Raw genomic sequence first — 15,293 nt, forward strand, 5'->3', positions numbered from 1 at the left:
GTGACTCTCTCCTTCAGAACCGCCATATTCTGGAATGATTAAAACATGTCCTTTTGTTTACTCTTTTGAAAATGTCATGAGTCTAAGACTCTTGTGTCTATATTAAACATTTTCGTCTGATCCAATCTACTAGTTATATTCAGCCATGGTAATTTGTGGCAACAAAAGACCAGAGACAAAATTTGGTGGGGATGGACCCTTTATTATTATTTAAAAAAAGGTACGTAACAGCAGTGTAACAACAATGCAAATCTTTCAAGTAAACCAGACACTCGGGAGAACTCCTACTTTAAGGCATGAAACTTTGGGCCAGTATGAAGACGCCTGTCTGTCGTGTTTGAGCCGGAGTGAGACGTTTAGATCAGAAACGAACACAGAAATAAAACCCATCCCTGCGCACGCACGGGGCTGCGACAGCCTTTCTGCACACGAGCAGCGAGCGACAGATCCACGGAGTTCACCATTAACCTGAAAGCTTCGGCCTTAAGGCCACCGAACAAGCAACATGCCCAAGAAACACAGAACACTCCTTTCATTTATCAGCCTTAAGGCCAGGGAGGGACCCCTGATCAGATTTAGCCGCCCAATCAGAAGTTAGCGCTCGGCGATCCCCATGCGGAGGACGACGGCTGGGCTAGCTCAGCTAATAACGAAGCCTGCGGTCTCCTGCTTTAGCATTAATGCTCAGATCTGGAGCCGACGTTCAGTAGACCACAGCAGGGTGACGAGGGCAGATGCATGCCTGCGTTCCCCGTGGCTTCAGAAGAGCAGGACTGACAGGAAAGGGTCTGCAAACGGGGCCAAAGTGGACGAGAGGAGGCAGCGCGGCAGTACGGGGTGCAGCAGTACGGGCGCACCGTTGGGTATGATCGCTATTAAAGGCAAGACTAACCTAATAAAAAAAATTATATAAAGACTTTCCAGCACCATTTTGAAAGGTAGCCAGTAACGTCTGGCATCTAGTGGCCCATGCAAAAGTAGTGATCCAAAAAGATAAATAACCCCATCATGGCAGGCGGTATCCTCGACCGGTCACACGCAGCAGAACATCAGCACAGGTACTGTTAACCAGCGTTCTCTACAGTGCGTAACATGCACAAACCCTGCATATCACTACCCACAGACAAGCAGCAGTAAACTCCATTAATGCACATGGCAGTATCACTTCTTTAAGGCACTGCGGTGGTGAGGGAAGAGGTAGCCCTCGATGGCTTTAGAAACAAAGCTTGCTCACCACAGCTGAAGTACGATCATGTAAACCCTTCAGGCAAAATAAACCAAGACTTGCAAAGAAATGTCCAGAAACACCAGTATTCTTTGTATATTTCAGAAGCAATTTCACTGAAAATCATTCAACCACACCTTCATTCCATTTCTTACTAAATATCTTACATGAGGGTCTATTTCTCCACCCCCTGTATTTGGAACAGGTATGGTCACGCAGAGAAAGCAGCTCCCCTGTTGGTGGAGATGACTCTGGGTCCACTGCAGGATGCTACAGGTCCCTCAGCATTACCCACCCAACTGCACGAGCAGCGCGTCAGTGCGCGAGCTACATGGATATTTACGAAGCAGTCGCTCTTCCTTAAAAACAAAGCGTCAACTTAGATGAAATTAATCTCATTTTCAAGTTTACAGCATTCTACTTTTTTTTTTTCTTAAGAATAAAAACTGATAAATAATCAAAACGAAAACCACAAAATGTTAATTCAGGTAGATTAGTCTTTGGCTTTAATTTCCAAATTTTATTAAACCTTTCGGAAGTGCAAACTATAGTGTACAGATTTACACACCTGTTCTTAAAGTCAGACGGCGATAAGAAAAAGAAAGCAAAGTCTCGCTATAAATGTACTTATAAATCTTCCTCACCCGAAATGAGAGGGACGTTCCAAATGGGAAGGAAATGGAAAGCGTGAATGAGAAAGGAAAAAATAAAACAAGACACTAAACATTCCTATAGTCAAAACGTTTTAAAATTTCGATTTAGGAAAAACAGAAATTAGGAAAACACTGCAACGTTACGGTAACGTTTTTACGACTCTGCATAAGTGTTGCTCCTCTGATTGGCTGCGGTGTAGCCGGTGTCGCGGCCGTTGGCATAGGGACTGTAGCCGCGCCCCCTGCCCCTCTGTCCTTTAAGGGAGGGGCCGGGATACCCGGAGCTGTTCTCCGCCCCTCTCCTGTCCCTGTAGGTGTGATCTCGCCGCTCGTCCGACCCCCGTCGCCCGCGGTAACCTCTTCCTTCCCCTTTCCAGCGGCCGTCCCGATAGCCCCGCCCCTCGTCGTGGCCCCGCCTCCCCCTGTAGGTGCGGCCGTAGTAGGACCGCCCGCTCTGCAGGGCCTCCTCGCCCGGCTCGCCCTCGTCCTCCCAAACCTCGCTGGGGGAGTAGGCCGTACCGCAGGCCTGGGGCTCGCCCCCCCCTCCGGCCACGCCCTCCTCGCTCCGGCTCTCGTAGGGGGGGCCCTGGAGCTGGTTCCTCACACTCGCCACGGGGGGGCCAGGCGGCTCAGGAGTCGAGCGCTCGCGCCGGGCTTCACTGCCTCCCGCTACCGCGGAAACCACTGGGGGCGGGGCCATCTGTGGCGGGGGCGGGCCCTGCTTCTCCTCCGCGGGAGGCTGACTGACGGTGGGCGTGGCCAGAGGCAAGCCGGCAGACAGGCGGGGAGCGTGGTACCCGTGCGAGACGGGGGGGTACGGCGCCACTGGGGGGGGGTACTGCGCCACTGGGGGGGGGTACTGAGGAGCGGGGGGAGGAGGAGGGGTGGAGAAAGCCCTAGAGAAGGCAGGGTTTGGGCGGGGCCCGGGCCATGGCATGCCCCCGAGGTAAGGCTGCAGTGGGGCGGGGGGCTGGGGGCTGTAGCCCAGGGGGGGGCGCCCGTCCGAACCCAGCCCCAGCTCCGTGTGCTGAGGCCCGATGGCTCCGCCCACCATGGCCACGCCCACCCCGGGCTGCACAGGACAGTGAGCGTGCTCAAACTGGCCCGGACCCCGCCCGCCCGCCGTGGCGTGTCTGTAGCTCGGGGGGCGTCCGTACCCCTCCATGGGCACGGAGTTCATGCGGAAGGGTCCGGGGGGCGGGGCTTCAGGGTACCAGGGTGCCATGTAGGAGACTTTGGGCTGCAGGGACAGATGGGCCTGCTGCAGCTGGTACAGGTAGGTGTGCAGCGGCCATGACGGGTAAGTGTAAGCCTGCGGAGAGGAGAACACTAAAGTAAAAACTACTCAAGCAGGGAATCCAGCCAGCTTCTCAGCGTCACCACACACGTCTGCTTAAGGTTCATCACTTCATCTCACCTTGATGCCCAGATTGAAGAAGAATCTCAGGACGCCAATTTCTAGGGGGAAAAAAAAAAAACACACGCGTGAGTAGGGAGACATGAGGAGGCGCGGCTTGTTTACGGGGGGGCGGGGGGGCAGAAAAACCCACCGCGGGGGAGGTCCTGTCCGTCGCGCATGTAGCAGTACTGGGGCACGCTCAGCATCTCGTCCTTATCATTGGTGGGGAAGCCGGGGTACAGGGGGTCCTGGTACAGCTGCGCCATCTGGTGGAAGGACAGGGGTCCTTGGGGGGGCAGTGTGGGGGAGTGGGCGTGGGGGTGGGACAGGTGCTCAGGTAGCACTGGGGGGGTGGGAGGAGGTCCTGGAGCGATCCCAAGCTGGGACATCACACCTGGAACACAGAGACAGGGACCGGTCAGCCACCGTCCTGGAACAGCACTGCAAGCCTGGGCTTTTCCCAGCAGCCACTGCAGCACACACACAGACCCCCCCCCCCGCCCCCGGTCTGCTGCACGTACCTGGGGGGCAGGGGCTCGCCCCGTTGTAGGGCGGCGGCTCCACAGGAAGTGATGCGGGAAGGAATCCTGCAGGGGGTGCTGAGTCCCGCGGTTGTGGAGGGGGGGCGGGGAGGACAGCAGGGGTAAACGGGGCAGCTGAGATGGAGGGTGGGGTTGGAATGTGGGCAGGTGGAGCAGCAGCAGGGGCAGATGGACTGTAAGTAGGGGCAGATGTGACAGCCAGGGGAGGGGCAGGGGCATATGCAGCCGGGGGAGGGGCAGATGCAGCCAGGGGAACGGCAGAGACGGCAGGGAGAGGGGCAGATGCAGCCGGGGGAAGGGCAGGGGCAGATGCAGCCGGGGGAGGGGCAGATGCAGCCAGGGGAACGGCAGATACGGCAGGGAGAGGGGCAGATGCAGCCGGGGGAGGGGCAGGGGCAGATAGAGCCAGGCCAGGGGCAGATACAGCAGGAGGAGGGGCAGATACGGCAGAGGGAGGGCAGATACGGCAGGGGGAGGGGCAGATACGGCAGGGGGAGGGGCAGATACGGCAGGGGAGGGGCAGATACGGCAGGGGGAGGGGCAGATACAGCAGGGGGAGGGGCAGATACAGCAGGGGGAGGGGCAGATACAGCCGGGGCAGGGGCAGATACGGCAGGAGGAGGGGCAGATACAGCAGGGGGAGGGGCAGATACAGCAGGGGGAGGGGCAGATACAGCAGGGGGAGGGGCAGATACAGCAGGGGGAGGGGCAGATACGGCAGGAGGAGGGGCAGATACAGCCGGGGCAGGGGCAGATACGGCAGGAGGAGGGGCAGTTGTGACTGCAGCAGCGATGCTGGGCTCAGGAGGGGGGTGTGGTGGAGCACTGTGCGCCCCTGAAGAGCAGCCAGGCTGGGCTGAAGTCTGGAAGAGATCAAAGCAGCAGCACAGTCAAGAGCAAATACGAACATCAGCCCCTGAGAACCCTCAGAACCCCAACCCTCAGAACCCCAACCCTCAGAACCCCAACCCTGCGAACCCCAACCCTACGAACCCCAACCCTCAGAACCCCAACCCTCAGAACCCCAACCCTGAGAACCCCAACCCTGAGAACCCCAACCCTGAGAACCCCAACCCTGCTCCAAGCACAGAAAAAAGTCTCCTGTTCAGAAGAGCATAGCACAGATCCAGTGAGGCTGTGGAGCGCCGGACAGTCCTGCTTTCATACAACTCGCGCTGCATTTGCTCTTAGGATCGTTTCCCCTTCGTTATAAAGTCCCCAGAAATATGGACGCACCTGATCAGCCACGATCATTATCGGCCGATAACACTGCTATCGGCCACCGGCGACAGCTGGAAAACAGCCGATGGTCGGCTAGTTCATAGTTTATTTGTAATTCAAGAGGTGGATTTAATTTGCTGGGCAGATCCAAAATAATTGCACTTTGTTTTCCATATTCAGTGTTTCCTCTGTAATTGTACAGACCTGGTGGGTTTTTTTAAAGTGCTTTTTTTTAAATACCTAAAATAATGACAAATATCTTTTCATTTGGAAATCAATAATCATTTGGCTTGCTGTTCTGAAACAGGATTCTCCTCTGTGCTGTTGCCTGGGAAACACGATAAGAGTGTCACGGCAGCCAATGGACTGAATGGGAACTTGTTATGCAGGTCATTGTGTTCCACACTGCTGTCAGTCCCTTTACTTATCCCTGCCGAGCGAAGTGAAAGTAAGTTTCTGATATTTGTGGAACTGCGATCTCGCTGTATGTGTCGTGTTTTCACGGTCAACCTAATGTTACCGCTTTGTGTGGGTGTGGTAAACGTTCACGCTGAGGGAAGAGGCACCATCAACCCACCGAGAGTTTGTTTTCCTCCTTCTGGGCCAATCGGGGGGAGTTTTCTGGAGAAAGAAGATGTACTCATGAGCCCCAACACCTACAGACCAGGGAATGTATACATTCCACACACATTCTGGTGTGTGGGTGTGTGTGTGTGTGTGTGTGCGTGTGTGTGTGTGGGTGTGTGTGTGTGTACGGACTCACCACCATCCTGGAACGGCTCTGGGGCGTCCCCCTTCCTCCTGTAGGCACGCCTCTCTCCGGCCTGGGGGGCCGTCCTCCTCCCCGTGTCTGGCTGAGGGGCCCGGGCCCCCCCCTGGCTCTGCTCGCACAGACACAGCGGTGCACATTCAGATTTAACTGTCCTGAGAACACCCAGCACTGCTCAACCCTGCTGCACATCGGCCTCCTGAGCTACAGGGGGCGCTGTCGTGGTCCGGATTCTACCTGAGCCCGTGGGGCTCCACCCCCTTCCTGAAGGCACCACCCAGCAGCCCCCCCCCCCCAGCGGGACGCGCCTTACCGCCAGTGCGGGGAAGCTCCTCTCGTCCCGCTGCATGATCTCCAGGAGGGCCTGAGATTTCTGCTGTTCCTCCAGGGCGAGCCGCTCGTCCTGCGACAGCCCGAAGTGCAGCTCCTGCGCCGAGCCACCAGGGGGCCCCGTCTCGCCCTTCCTGTAACGGGAACACCGTCAGACCCTCACAAACGGCTGGGTGCTGAGCCAAACCCCAGTGAGTGCGTGTGCGAGTGTGTGTGTGCTCACCCGAGCGCCCCCGTTTTAGTCTACTACCCCCATACATAATCCCCCACGCCCCCAACCCCCCACTGCGTACCTAAAGGCAGCTCTAGCGGAGGCTTTCTGGCTCTTCAGGGTGGAGTCTGATGGCGGCTTGGTCTGCAGGCACCCATTCCTCCCCCAGTCTGGGGACCTGAACACAAAGCACACACCCGTTTAGCCACAACACACACACACACACCGCACAGAGACACACAGCGTGCAGAGACACACACACACACACACACACCGCAGAGACACACACACCGCAGAGACACAACCACACACACACACACACCGCGCAGAGACACACACCGCGCAGAGACACACCGCGCCCTGCAATGCCAGTTACAGGCGTGGCCCTGGTGTGAGACAGCGCTGAGATACAGGAGAGTCACAGCGCGGGCCCTGTGTGAGACAGCGCTGAGATACAGGAGAGTCACAGCGCGGGCCCTGTGTGAGACAGCGCTGAGATACAGGAGAGTCATAGCGCGGGCCCTGTGTGAGACAGCGCTGAGATACAGGAGAGTCACAGCGCGGGCCCTGTGTGAGACAGCGCTGAGATACAGGAGAGTCACAGCGCGGGCCCTGTGTGAGACAGCGCTGAGATACAGGAGAGTCACAGCGCGGGCCCTGTGTGAGACAGCGCTGAGATACAGGGAGTCACAGCGCGGGCCCTGTGTGAGACAGCGCTGAGATACAGGAGAGTCACAGCGCGGGCCCTGTGTGAGACAGCGCTGAGATACAGGAGAGTCACAGCGCGGGCCCTGTGTGAGACAGCGCTGAGATACAGGAGAGTCACAGCGCGGGCCCTGTGTGAGACAGCGCTGAGATACAGGTGAGTCACAGCGCAGGCCCTGTGTGAGACAGCGCTGAGATACAGGAGAGTCACAGCGCGGGCCCTGTGTGAGACAGCGCTGAGATACAGGTGAGTCACAGCGCGGGCCCTGTGTGAGACAGCGCTGAGATACAGGAGAGTCACAGCGCGGGCCCTGTGTGAGACAGCGCTGAGATACAGGAGAGTCACAGCGCGGGCCCTGTGTGAGACAGCGCTGAGATACAGGAGAGTCACAGCGCGGGCCCTGTGTGAGACAGCGCTGAGATACAGGTGAGTCACAGCGCGGGCCCTGTGTGAGACAGCGCTGAGATACAGGAGAGTCACAGCGCGGGCCCTGTGTGAGACAGCGCTGAGATACAGGAGAGTCACAGCGCGGGCCCTGTGTGAGACAGCGCTGAGATACAGGAGAGTCACAGCGCGGGCCCTGTGTGAGACAGCGCTGAGATACAGGAGAGTCACAGCGCGGGCCCTGTGTGAGACAGCGCTGAGATACAGGAGAGTCACAGCGCGGGCCCTGTGTGAGACAGCGCTGAGATACAGGTGAGTCACAGCGCGGGCCCTGTGTGAGACAGCGCTGAGATACAGGTGAGTCATAGCGCGTTGGAGACGGCGGGCGCTGGCGGACCTGGTGCTGGTGCGAGCGCTCCCCTCCGTCCCCGGCTCCTCCGCGGTGGCCGGGGGGGGCCAGGAGTGCTGCTTGTGCATGCGGGGCGGGGGCCCGGCGGCGGGGCCCTGGGGGGTGGGCGAGCTCTTCCCCGGTCTCCTCCCCCCGCGCCCGTCCCGTCCCACCGGCTGGTCGGATGCCCGCGGCGCTTTGCCCGGGTGATGCCCGTTCCCGTTGGCCACGCTGAAGCGCTTCCCTCTCTCTGCCACCATGCTCCACGAGTCCCCGTCCAGAGAGGAGGAGGGCCGCAGGTTCCACAGGGGGATGGAGTGCCTACACACACGCACACGCACACACGCGTCAGTCAAGGGCTACACAAATGACCACTTCACTCACCAAAACAGGAAGCCAGACTCCAGATCCAACCAGGCCAACAGTACGTTGGCACCTACAAAAGCCTCACACTCGAGTTCCGCTTTCAAAGATGAGCAGCATTTAAAAGAATAAATGATCTGTTCACATTGGTTCAGCCTGACGACTCACTTCTCTCCGAGTTCTTCGATAAACACAGTGACGGGCCCGTGGTCCGGCGTCACTTCCTGGATGTAGGCGCTGTAGAACTTTCCCGTGTTACCCAGGCGCACCTGCAGGGGGCGAACAGCCCAATGTCAGAGCGCACTCCCAAACGTGAGGAAAACAAAGGAAGAAGAACCAGCCGTGTGATGAGGTCACCGAGCCGTGGAGGACACACACCTTGCACTTGTCCCCCACGGTGTACTGCATTCCAGCAGCGATGCAGAAGTCCCGCTTCTGCTGAGCTGGAGGAGAAAAAGACATACAGCAGGTAACACACACAGGTAACACCCTGTTTACACACACACAGGTAACACCCTGTTCACACACACGTAACACCCTGTTACACACACACAGGTAACACCCCGTTACACACACACGTAACACCCTGTTACACACACACAGGTAACACCCCGTTACACACACACGTAACACCCTGTTACACACACACACACACACACACACACACACACAGGTACCTCCCCGTTACACACACACAGGTAACACCCTGTTACACACACACAGGTAACACCCCGTTCACACACACACACACACACACAGGTACCTCCCCGTTACACACACACGTAACACCCTGTTACACACACACAGGTAACACCCCGTTACACACACGCACACACACAGGTAACACCCCGTTCACACACACAGGTAACACCCTGTTACACACACACACACACACACACACACAGGTAACACCCCGTTACACACATACACACAGGTAACACCCCGTTCACACACACGCACACACACAGGTGCAGCGCAGACAGCCCCAGGCTCCACACCTCTCTTAGAGCGCAGCCACACGTCGTACTCCACGTTCCTGAAGAGGGCGGGGTTTAGGGACAGCTGGACTCTGCGGGACAGCGCCGACGGCGACTGGGGGGGCTTCGCCGTCTGAGGCGGGAAAAACAGCGCAGGAAATTCAGCGGCGCGAGTTCGGACAGAGAATACCCCGGACAGAGAATACTCCAGACAGAGAATACTCCAGACAGAGAATACTCCAGACAGAGAATACTCCAGACAGAGAATACTCCAGACAGAGAATACTCCAGACAGAGAATACTCCAGACAGAGAATACTCCAGACAGAGAATACTCCAGACAGAGAATACTCCAGACAGAGAATACTCCAGACAGAGAATACTCCAGACAGAGAATACTCCAGACAGAGAATACTCCAGACAGAGAATACTCCAGACAGAGAATACTCCAGACAGAGAATACTCCAGACAGAGAATACTCTGTATCAGTCATTTTGATTTTCCTGAAATATTCCATGGAGGAAGGATGAGACACATATTTGAAATCAGTCACAAATATTCACAAACCTTTAGAGAAACAGAACATCAGATGAGAATTATAACGATACAAAGATGTTTTCGGTACAATGTGAAAAATTATTGGGTCTTAAAATTCTTTTGCCCCAAATATCACACACGCATCAAATGCACTTCATCCATAGGATGTTTCTCTGGAAAATTTCAGAAAAATCATAGACAGGATGTTTGTTACCATGTTCAGAAGCATGTTGCCTTTTGAAATTCAGCAGAACAAGTCATACAGTCCTGACAGCATCATGATTTCATAACAGACATCACATCTTTACCATCCACAAGACTGCTTAAGGTTAATCAGCAAAGTCATGTCAAATGTCCAGTTTATAAATTGCACATATATAAGTACACCAATAAATGTTCAACAGTTTACAATTTCTAGTTTCTTTAAATGACAGATTACACAGTCGCAGAAAGGGTGTGAGGTTTTCCCCAAAATAAGACTCGAACGAGGCCACCATACCTTAGAAGGCTGACTATTGTTCGAAGACCTCTGGTTGTTCATGTTGGTGGGAGCAACGGCATCACTGGGCCTGTAGATTTAAATCAAAACCACCCGTTCCCCTTCCATATCAATCAGTCACATTTAAACGACCAAATGAGCACACACCGACTACGACAGACTGACACGTGACAAAAGGCCTTCACGACTCGACCAGCAGATTCACAATGTTCCACAGATCTCCTCCCACGGGAACCGACCAGCAGATTCACAATGTTCCACAGATCTCCTCCCACGGGCCTCGACCAGCAGATTCACAATGTTCCACAGATCTCCTCCCACGGGCGGCCATTTCAGCGCAAATGAAGAAAACCCATTAACATCGAACCTAAGCTCGCCTTTAAGAAAATAAAATAAAAAAACTGAACTGGAAGTCAGAAGCCAAAAGCAATGCAGCCAAGCGCTTAGAGACGTGTAAGGAATGTAAAGGGAAGTGAAGGGGAGGGGCTAGGCTAGTCAGCTGGTATTGATCAGATGCCAATGAGGGCTCATTACCCATAATCACCTGTCCGGAGAAACACCTGCCGCGGACCATGTTGCCACGGCAACACCTCAGCCTGGGAACTCCCAGAAACCCCCTCGCTTTCTGAATTCCCCTCTTTGGGGTTTAGCCCATAAATGTGGCAATTAGCCAGGCACACATTAGCAGACTACAGTTACGGGATTAGATCCAAATCATAACGACAAAATAAATCGGCATTAAACAGTCCGATTACTCGCTGAAACATTTTGTTTCATGGGGCAGCGTAAACATGATTTAACATTTTCTTTCCTATTCCATCCGATTCGGCGTATGGGAACGCTGTGTTGATTTCTGACTTCACAGTTTTTACTCTATGTATGGTGACCACTGCATCACTGCACCTTCGGTCTGCATAGTCAGGCTGATCTTCCCACCGAAGGAATCCTGAAAATGGCCGCCTTACTGTCCCTTCAAACAGAATCAGCCCACATGCTACAAGCTAACAAACTATAATGATGCATCTTTGTCAAACAACATTTAATTAGTCAGGTAAATATACTTTAACGATACAACTACATCAATACAACATACGTTTTTAACACATTTGCCTTCTGCACCAAAACAATGGTCTTCCAGTGATAGGAAGGGTTGCTTCTGTTCCAGCTGCTTCTGTACATTGCAGTTACACAGAACGAAATGCATTTGACATTTTCCTTTAACAAACATCATTACTGCATGGTCAGAGCCTCAGAGGAGTTTTTATAAGCATGACAGCTGGATTAAGTTATAGATCCAAACCTTCCTGCCACAGAGAAAAGCCAGTGTTGAGGAGCATCATGAAGAGAAACGCCTGACCTGCGCTCATACGCTAGCCAATCACCTCAAGCCACCGTAACACACCGCACACCGGCCTGCTCTTCTCACCAGAACTCGTCCTCTTCCTCCAGGTCCGACTCCTCGCTGCTCTTGCACTCGCTGTACCCATCATCCCCGGCATCGCCGCTGTTCCGGAGGCAGTCAGACACAACGCCGCGGTCCACGCCATACACCCGCTCGTACAGGAGCTCGTACAGGATGGCTGGAGGCAGGCACACACGCACACACACACGCACGCACACGCATACAGCCACACAAGCACAAATGCAGACACACACACGCACGCACACAGACATATACAAACAGGCACACATACAAGCACACACGCATAGACATACACACACATGCAAACATATACTTAAAAAAATGTTTTTAACAGAGTATCCATTTATACAGCTGGATACATACAGAAGCAGTGCAGGTTAAGGGTACTCAAGGGTACATTGGCTGTGTCCTACCTGGGAATTTGACCCACAACCTTTAGGTTATGAGGCCAGTCCCTTCACCATTACACTACACTGCCAATCGATAGAAGAAACAAGCTACCCTCCTAACGTCTGCTATTCACCAAACTCTGCGCAACAAATACACACATGAATGTGAGCAACCGGTAAGTACAACGCGTATACAGAGGGTTTCAAAGGCACCATGTGTATATGCGCATTAGCATGGATTCATTTTAAATAAACGCCCTGACTTGACCTGACACAGCGTCCCACTGCAGCACGCTCGACTTACACTGGCAGAGGGCGGCCTTGTTGACGAACTCGCTGGGGTAGACACTGTCGTAGTGATTCCCATTCAGGAAGCACAGCCGCACCTGAAGGGCACAACACAGCGGGAAAAAAGCCGTTTTAAAAGAGTGACACTTTCACTACTTAGGTCTACAGCTTTAAGAACGTTATATTTTAATACCTTATCAGAAAAGCTGTTCTCAGTTATATTAACAGGGGGTTTCCCAGGTTCCTGAAAGATGATGAAATCATGCCTGGAAAAAAACAACAACCGAATATCAAAAGGGGGGGTTATGCCAGTCAGCAAAATATTCAAAATAAGTTGCAAATCTGAGTTGCAAACCCATTGACTCTGGGTTTGATAGTTACACGAAATTTACATTAATATCATGAGGAGTTTGACGGCAGAAAATAATATGAATAAGCTGGAGGAGCTGCAGTGAATTCAGCAAGTTGCTAAAACCTGTTCTTGTTCTCTCTCCACTTACCGATATATGAGAGCCAAGGCACTTATCTCCACTTCTCCAACCCAGTTCTGCAAATAAGAAAGCACGATTACCACAAAGATGCGACAGGGTTCTTGAAATTAAATTGCAGTTTTAGCGTAGTGGTGAATTTGTTGCACAGGAGGAGAAGGGCGATTCCGAACAATCGATACTCCATATGGCGGCTAGTACATTCTGAAATAATTTGATGCCATCTATAGATGCAACAGGTAATCGTAGCACTTCAACAGTAACCCACTCCACCCCCCTCACACCCGTTAATGCAGCACATTGGCCTCCATGAACGGGACACTATTTCAGAATCAAACTGAAATTGAACATTTAAAACCAATCATTAATAACACTCGTGTGCGGGCTTGCGTGTGTGGAAATGCTGATGTATGTCCACAGACAAGCTGTCGTTTTAATATGCGCAAGGAAGTCTGCTTTCACTGCGTTCTGGAGGCAGAACGGCCCGTTGGCAGAACGGGGAATACAAAAACATCAGAACCGTGCAAAAACGAAAGAAAAAGCTGTCAACTCTAACTGGACATAAAAATGAATAAAACCTGGGACGGTGTGGGCTAAAAATGATCGAACAGGAAATGCAATGCAATCAAAGAATGAAGCCAACGTCACCTGCGGATCTTCCAGTCTGTGTAAGTACTCTTCGAAGTTCCCCTCAATGAACTAGAGTAGGACAGACATACGCATTACAGTAAGTTCACTAGGTAGATGAAGTTACATATAATGTATGTGAATGAAAATTATTTAGTAAATGTATTCATGTTAATTTCGCGTGTCTCCTGTCGCTCGGTGTTAATTGGACCTACCGACTCGTACTTTGTTCTGTTCTTTTTCAAGTAATCAACACAGGTAGCTCTTACTTCGGTATGCCGACTTTGGCAGCGAAGTACCTGCAAGTGAAACAAAAGAAAAAATTATATAAGAAACATGGTAGCCTACTAACTGGTCGTATCAACGTGGAGACCGTGGAGAAATTTGGAGCAGATTTTGCCAATTTAGTGTTGATCTGTTTAACATGTTTAATCGACAAAAACGAGTTACGCGGCTACCTAGGATTTAGCTGCTTGGCCATCTCCAATATACATATTATTTCTGAAACAATCAGTGCCGAATCCAATGCTAGCTAACTAGCCATCTAGCTAGATAGCAAGGGGATATCTAAAGCGCGACCACCGCACGTGTGTATCTGAAGGCTGTTGGGTTGCTATTTAAACTTAGCGTGCTACCCACCAAGTTTGGTTATCATTGCTAGCCAGCCAAGTTAGCCATTTCCAATAAGCACTACCCAACACATAATTCCCCCTACCTGCTCGGCGACCGCTCTAAACAGACAGGACCCGTCTTTGGCTATTTTCTTCCGATAGAACCCTTTGGTCTTCAGAAATTCATCCATTAATCTTTCCACCCCCTTGTCGCTGGTTTGCATGCGTCCCGAACCCCCTTCCATAACGATCTTTGGCTAATCGCGTTTAAGCCAAAGGTTTTCTTCTTTCGATTGTCTTTACATCCCAGTTGCAGGTTCTGTCTCCAGGAAATGCCTAAAACGAAACAAGTTTTGTTTCGTTTTCATGAATACATTGGTTTCCAAAGTCCGTATCAAGTTTAGATAGCTAGATAGCAACCATCATATGAACAGAACTAAATAAAGTCAGCTATGCTGCATTAACATCGGCTAAGTTTGGTGAGCTCTGACCGAGACTTTGTTAGCAAGCTAACTAGTTATCGTGAGTCTATCAGTTTCTAAAACGTCCCCTAGTGTCCTGCCTTGTTTCAAGCAGTTTTGACAGCAGTTTCGCAGCTGGGAAATCAATATAAGGAACTCTGGGAGTTGGAGGCAACAGCACCTCTCAAAAGCTAAGATAACACTTTCCACAAGAGCAGACGGGAGAAAATAAAACTACACACCCCAACCATGCGGGCGACTCTCATAATCGCAAACGAAACGCTTAAAATTATTTATATGATCTATTACACATAATTCATTGGTCAAAGAATGAATAAGAATAAATTACGGTTTTAAAATATTATAGAAACAATCGCAATTTTTCTTAAACCGGTTAGTTACTTCTGCTCTGCATTCCAGAGGCGATAGCTAATTTTAGAGTTGCTCGACAAAAATAAAACGTTCGGCTAAACGGTTGAATGGAAAAGATCATTTAATATTTTAGACAAAAATGACTTAATAGCGTCTAAAACAACAAGCAAATCATGCAAACTGTCATTTCACTGATTTTTACCCTATCATGAAAAACCTGGGTTGTAATATTGTTTTTGATAATTTTGGAATTAGAATGTGATTATTATTATATTCTTAATGGATACAAGTGTCATTTATTGTTAATCATTTATTGACTCTTTCTGATTATTGTTCATTAAGTAAGCATATGTGCATCACTGATCAGAGAACAGTGCTACTGACAGAAATTACACACAGCCTGACAAGAGAAAGAGTGTGTGCATGACTCC

At 51.9% G+C, this 15,293-nt stretch overlaps 1 protein-coding gene across 1 annotated transcript; it reads right to left on the minus strand.

Annotated features, from left to right (window-relative positions):
• Positions 1-181: 181 nt before the first annotated feature.
• On the minus strand, positions 182-14,611 carry otud4 (OTU deubiquitinase 4). Its single transcript, XM_064345349.1, is given in 21 exon segments — positions 182-3,190; positions 3,296-3,336; positions 3,429-3,671; positions 3,799-4,318; positions 4,320-4,682; positions 5,618-5,661; positions 5,804-5,921; positions 6,123-6,273; positions 6,433-6,528; positions 7,838-8,149; positions 8,360-8,460; positions 8,570-8,634; positions 9,190-9,301; positions 10,204-10,273; positions 11,630-11,783; positions 12,320-12,401; positions 12,497-12,569; positions 12,804-12,850; positions 13,440-13,490; positions 13,634-13,717; positions 14,134-14,611. Coding segments are annotated over 21 exon segments (4,026 nt in total). The 5' UTR covers positions 14,275-14,611; the 3' UTR covers positions 182-2,032.
• Positions 14,612-15,293: the final 682 nt, after the last annotated feature.

The sequence above is a fragment of the Anguilla rostrata genome, chromosome 7 (genome assembly GCF_018555375.3).
Source record: "Anguilla rostrata isolate EN2019 chromosome 7, ASM1855537v3, whole genome shotgun sequence".
Lineage (NCBI taxonomy): Eukaryota > Metazoa > Chordata > Actinopteri > Anguilliformes > Anguillidae > Anguilla > Anguilla rostrata.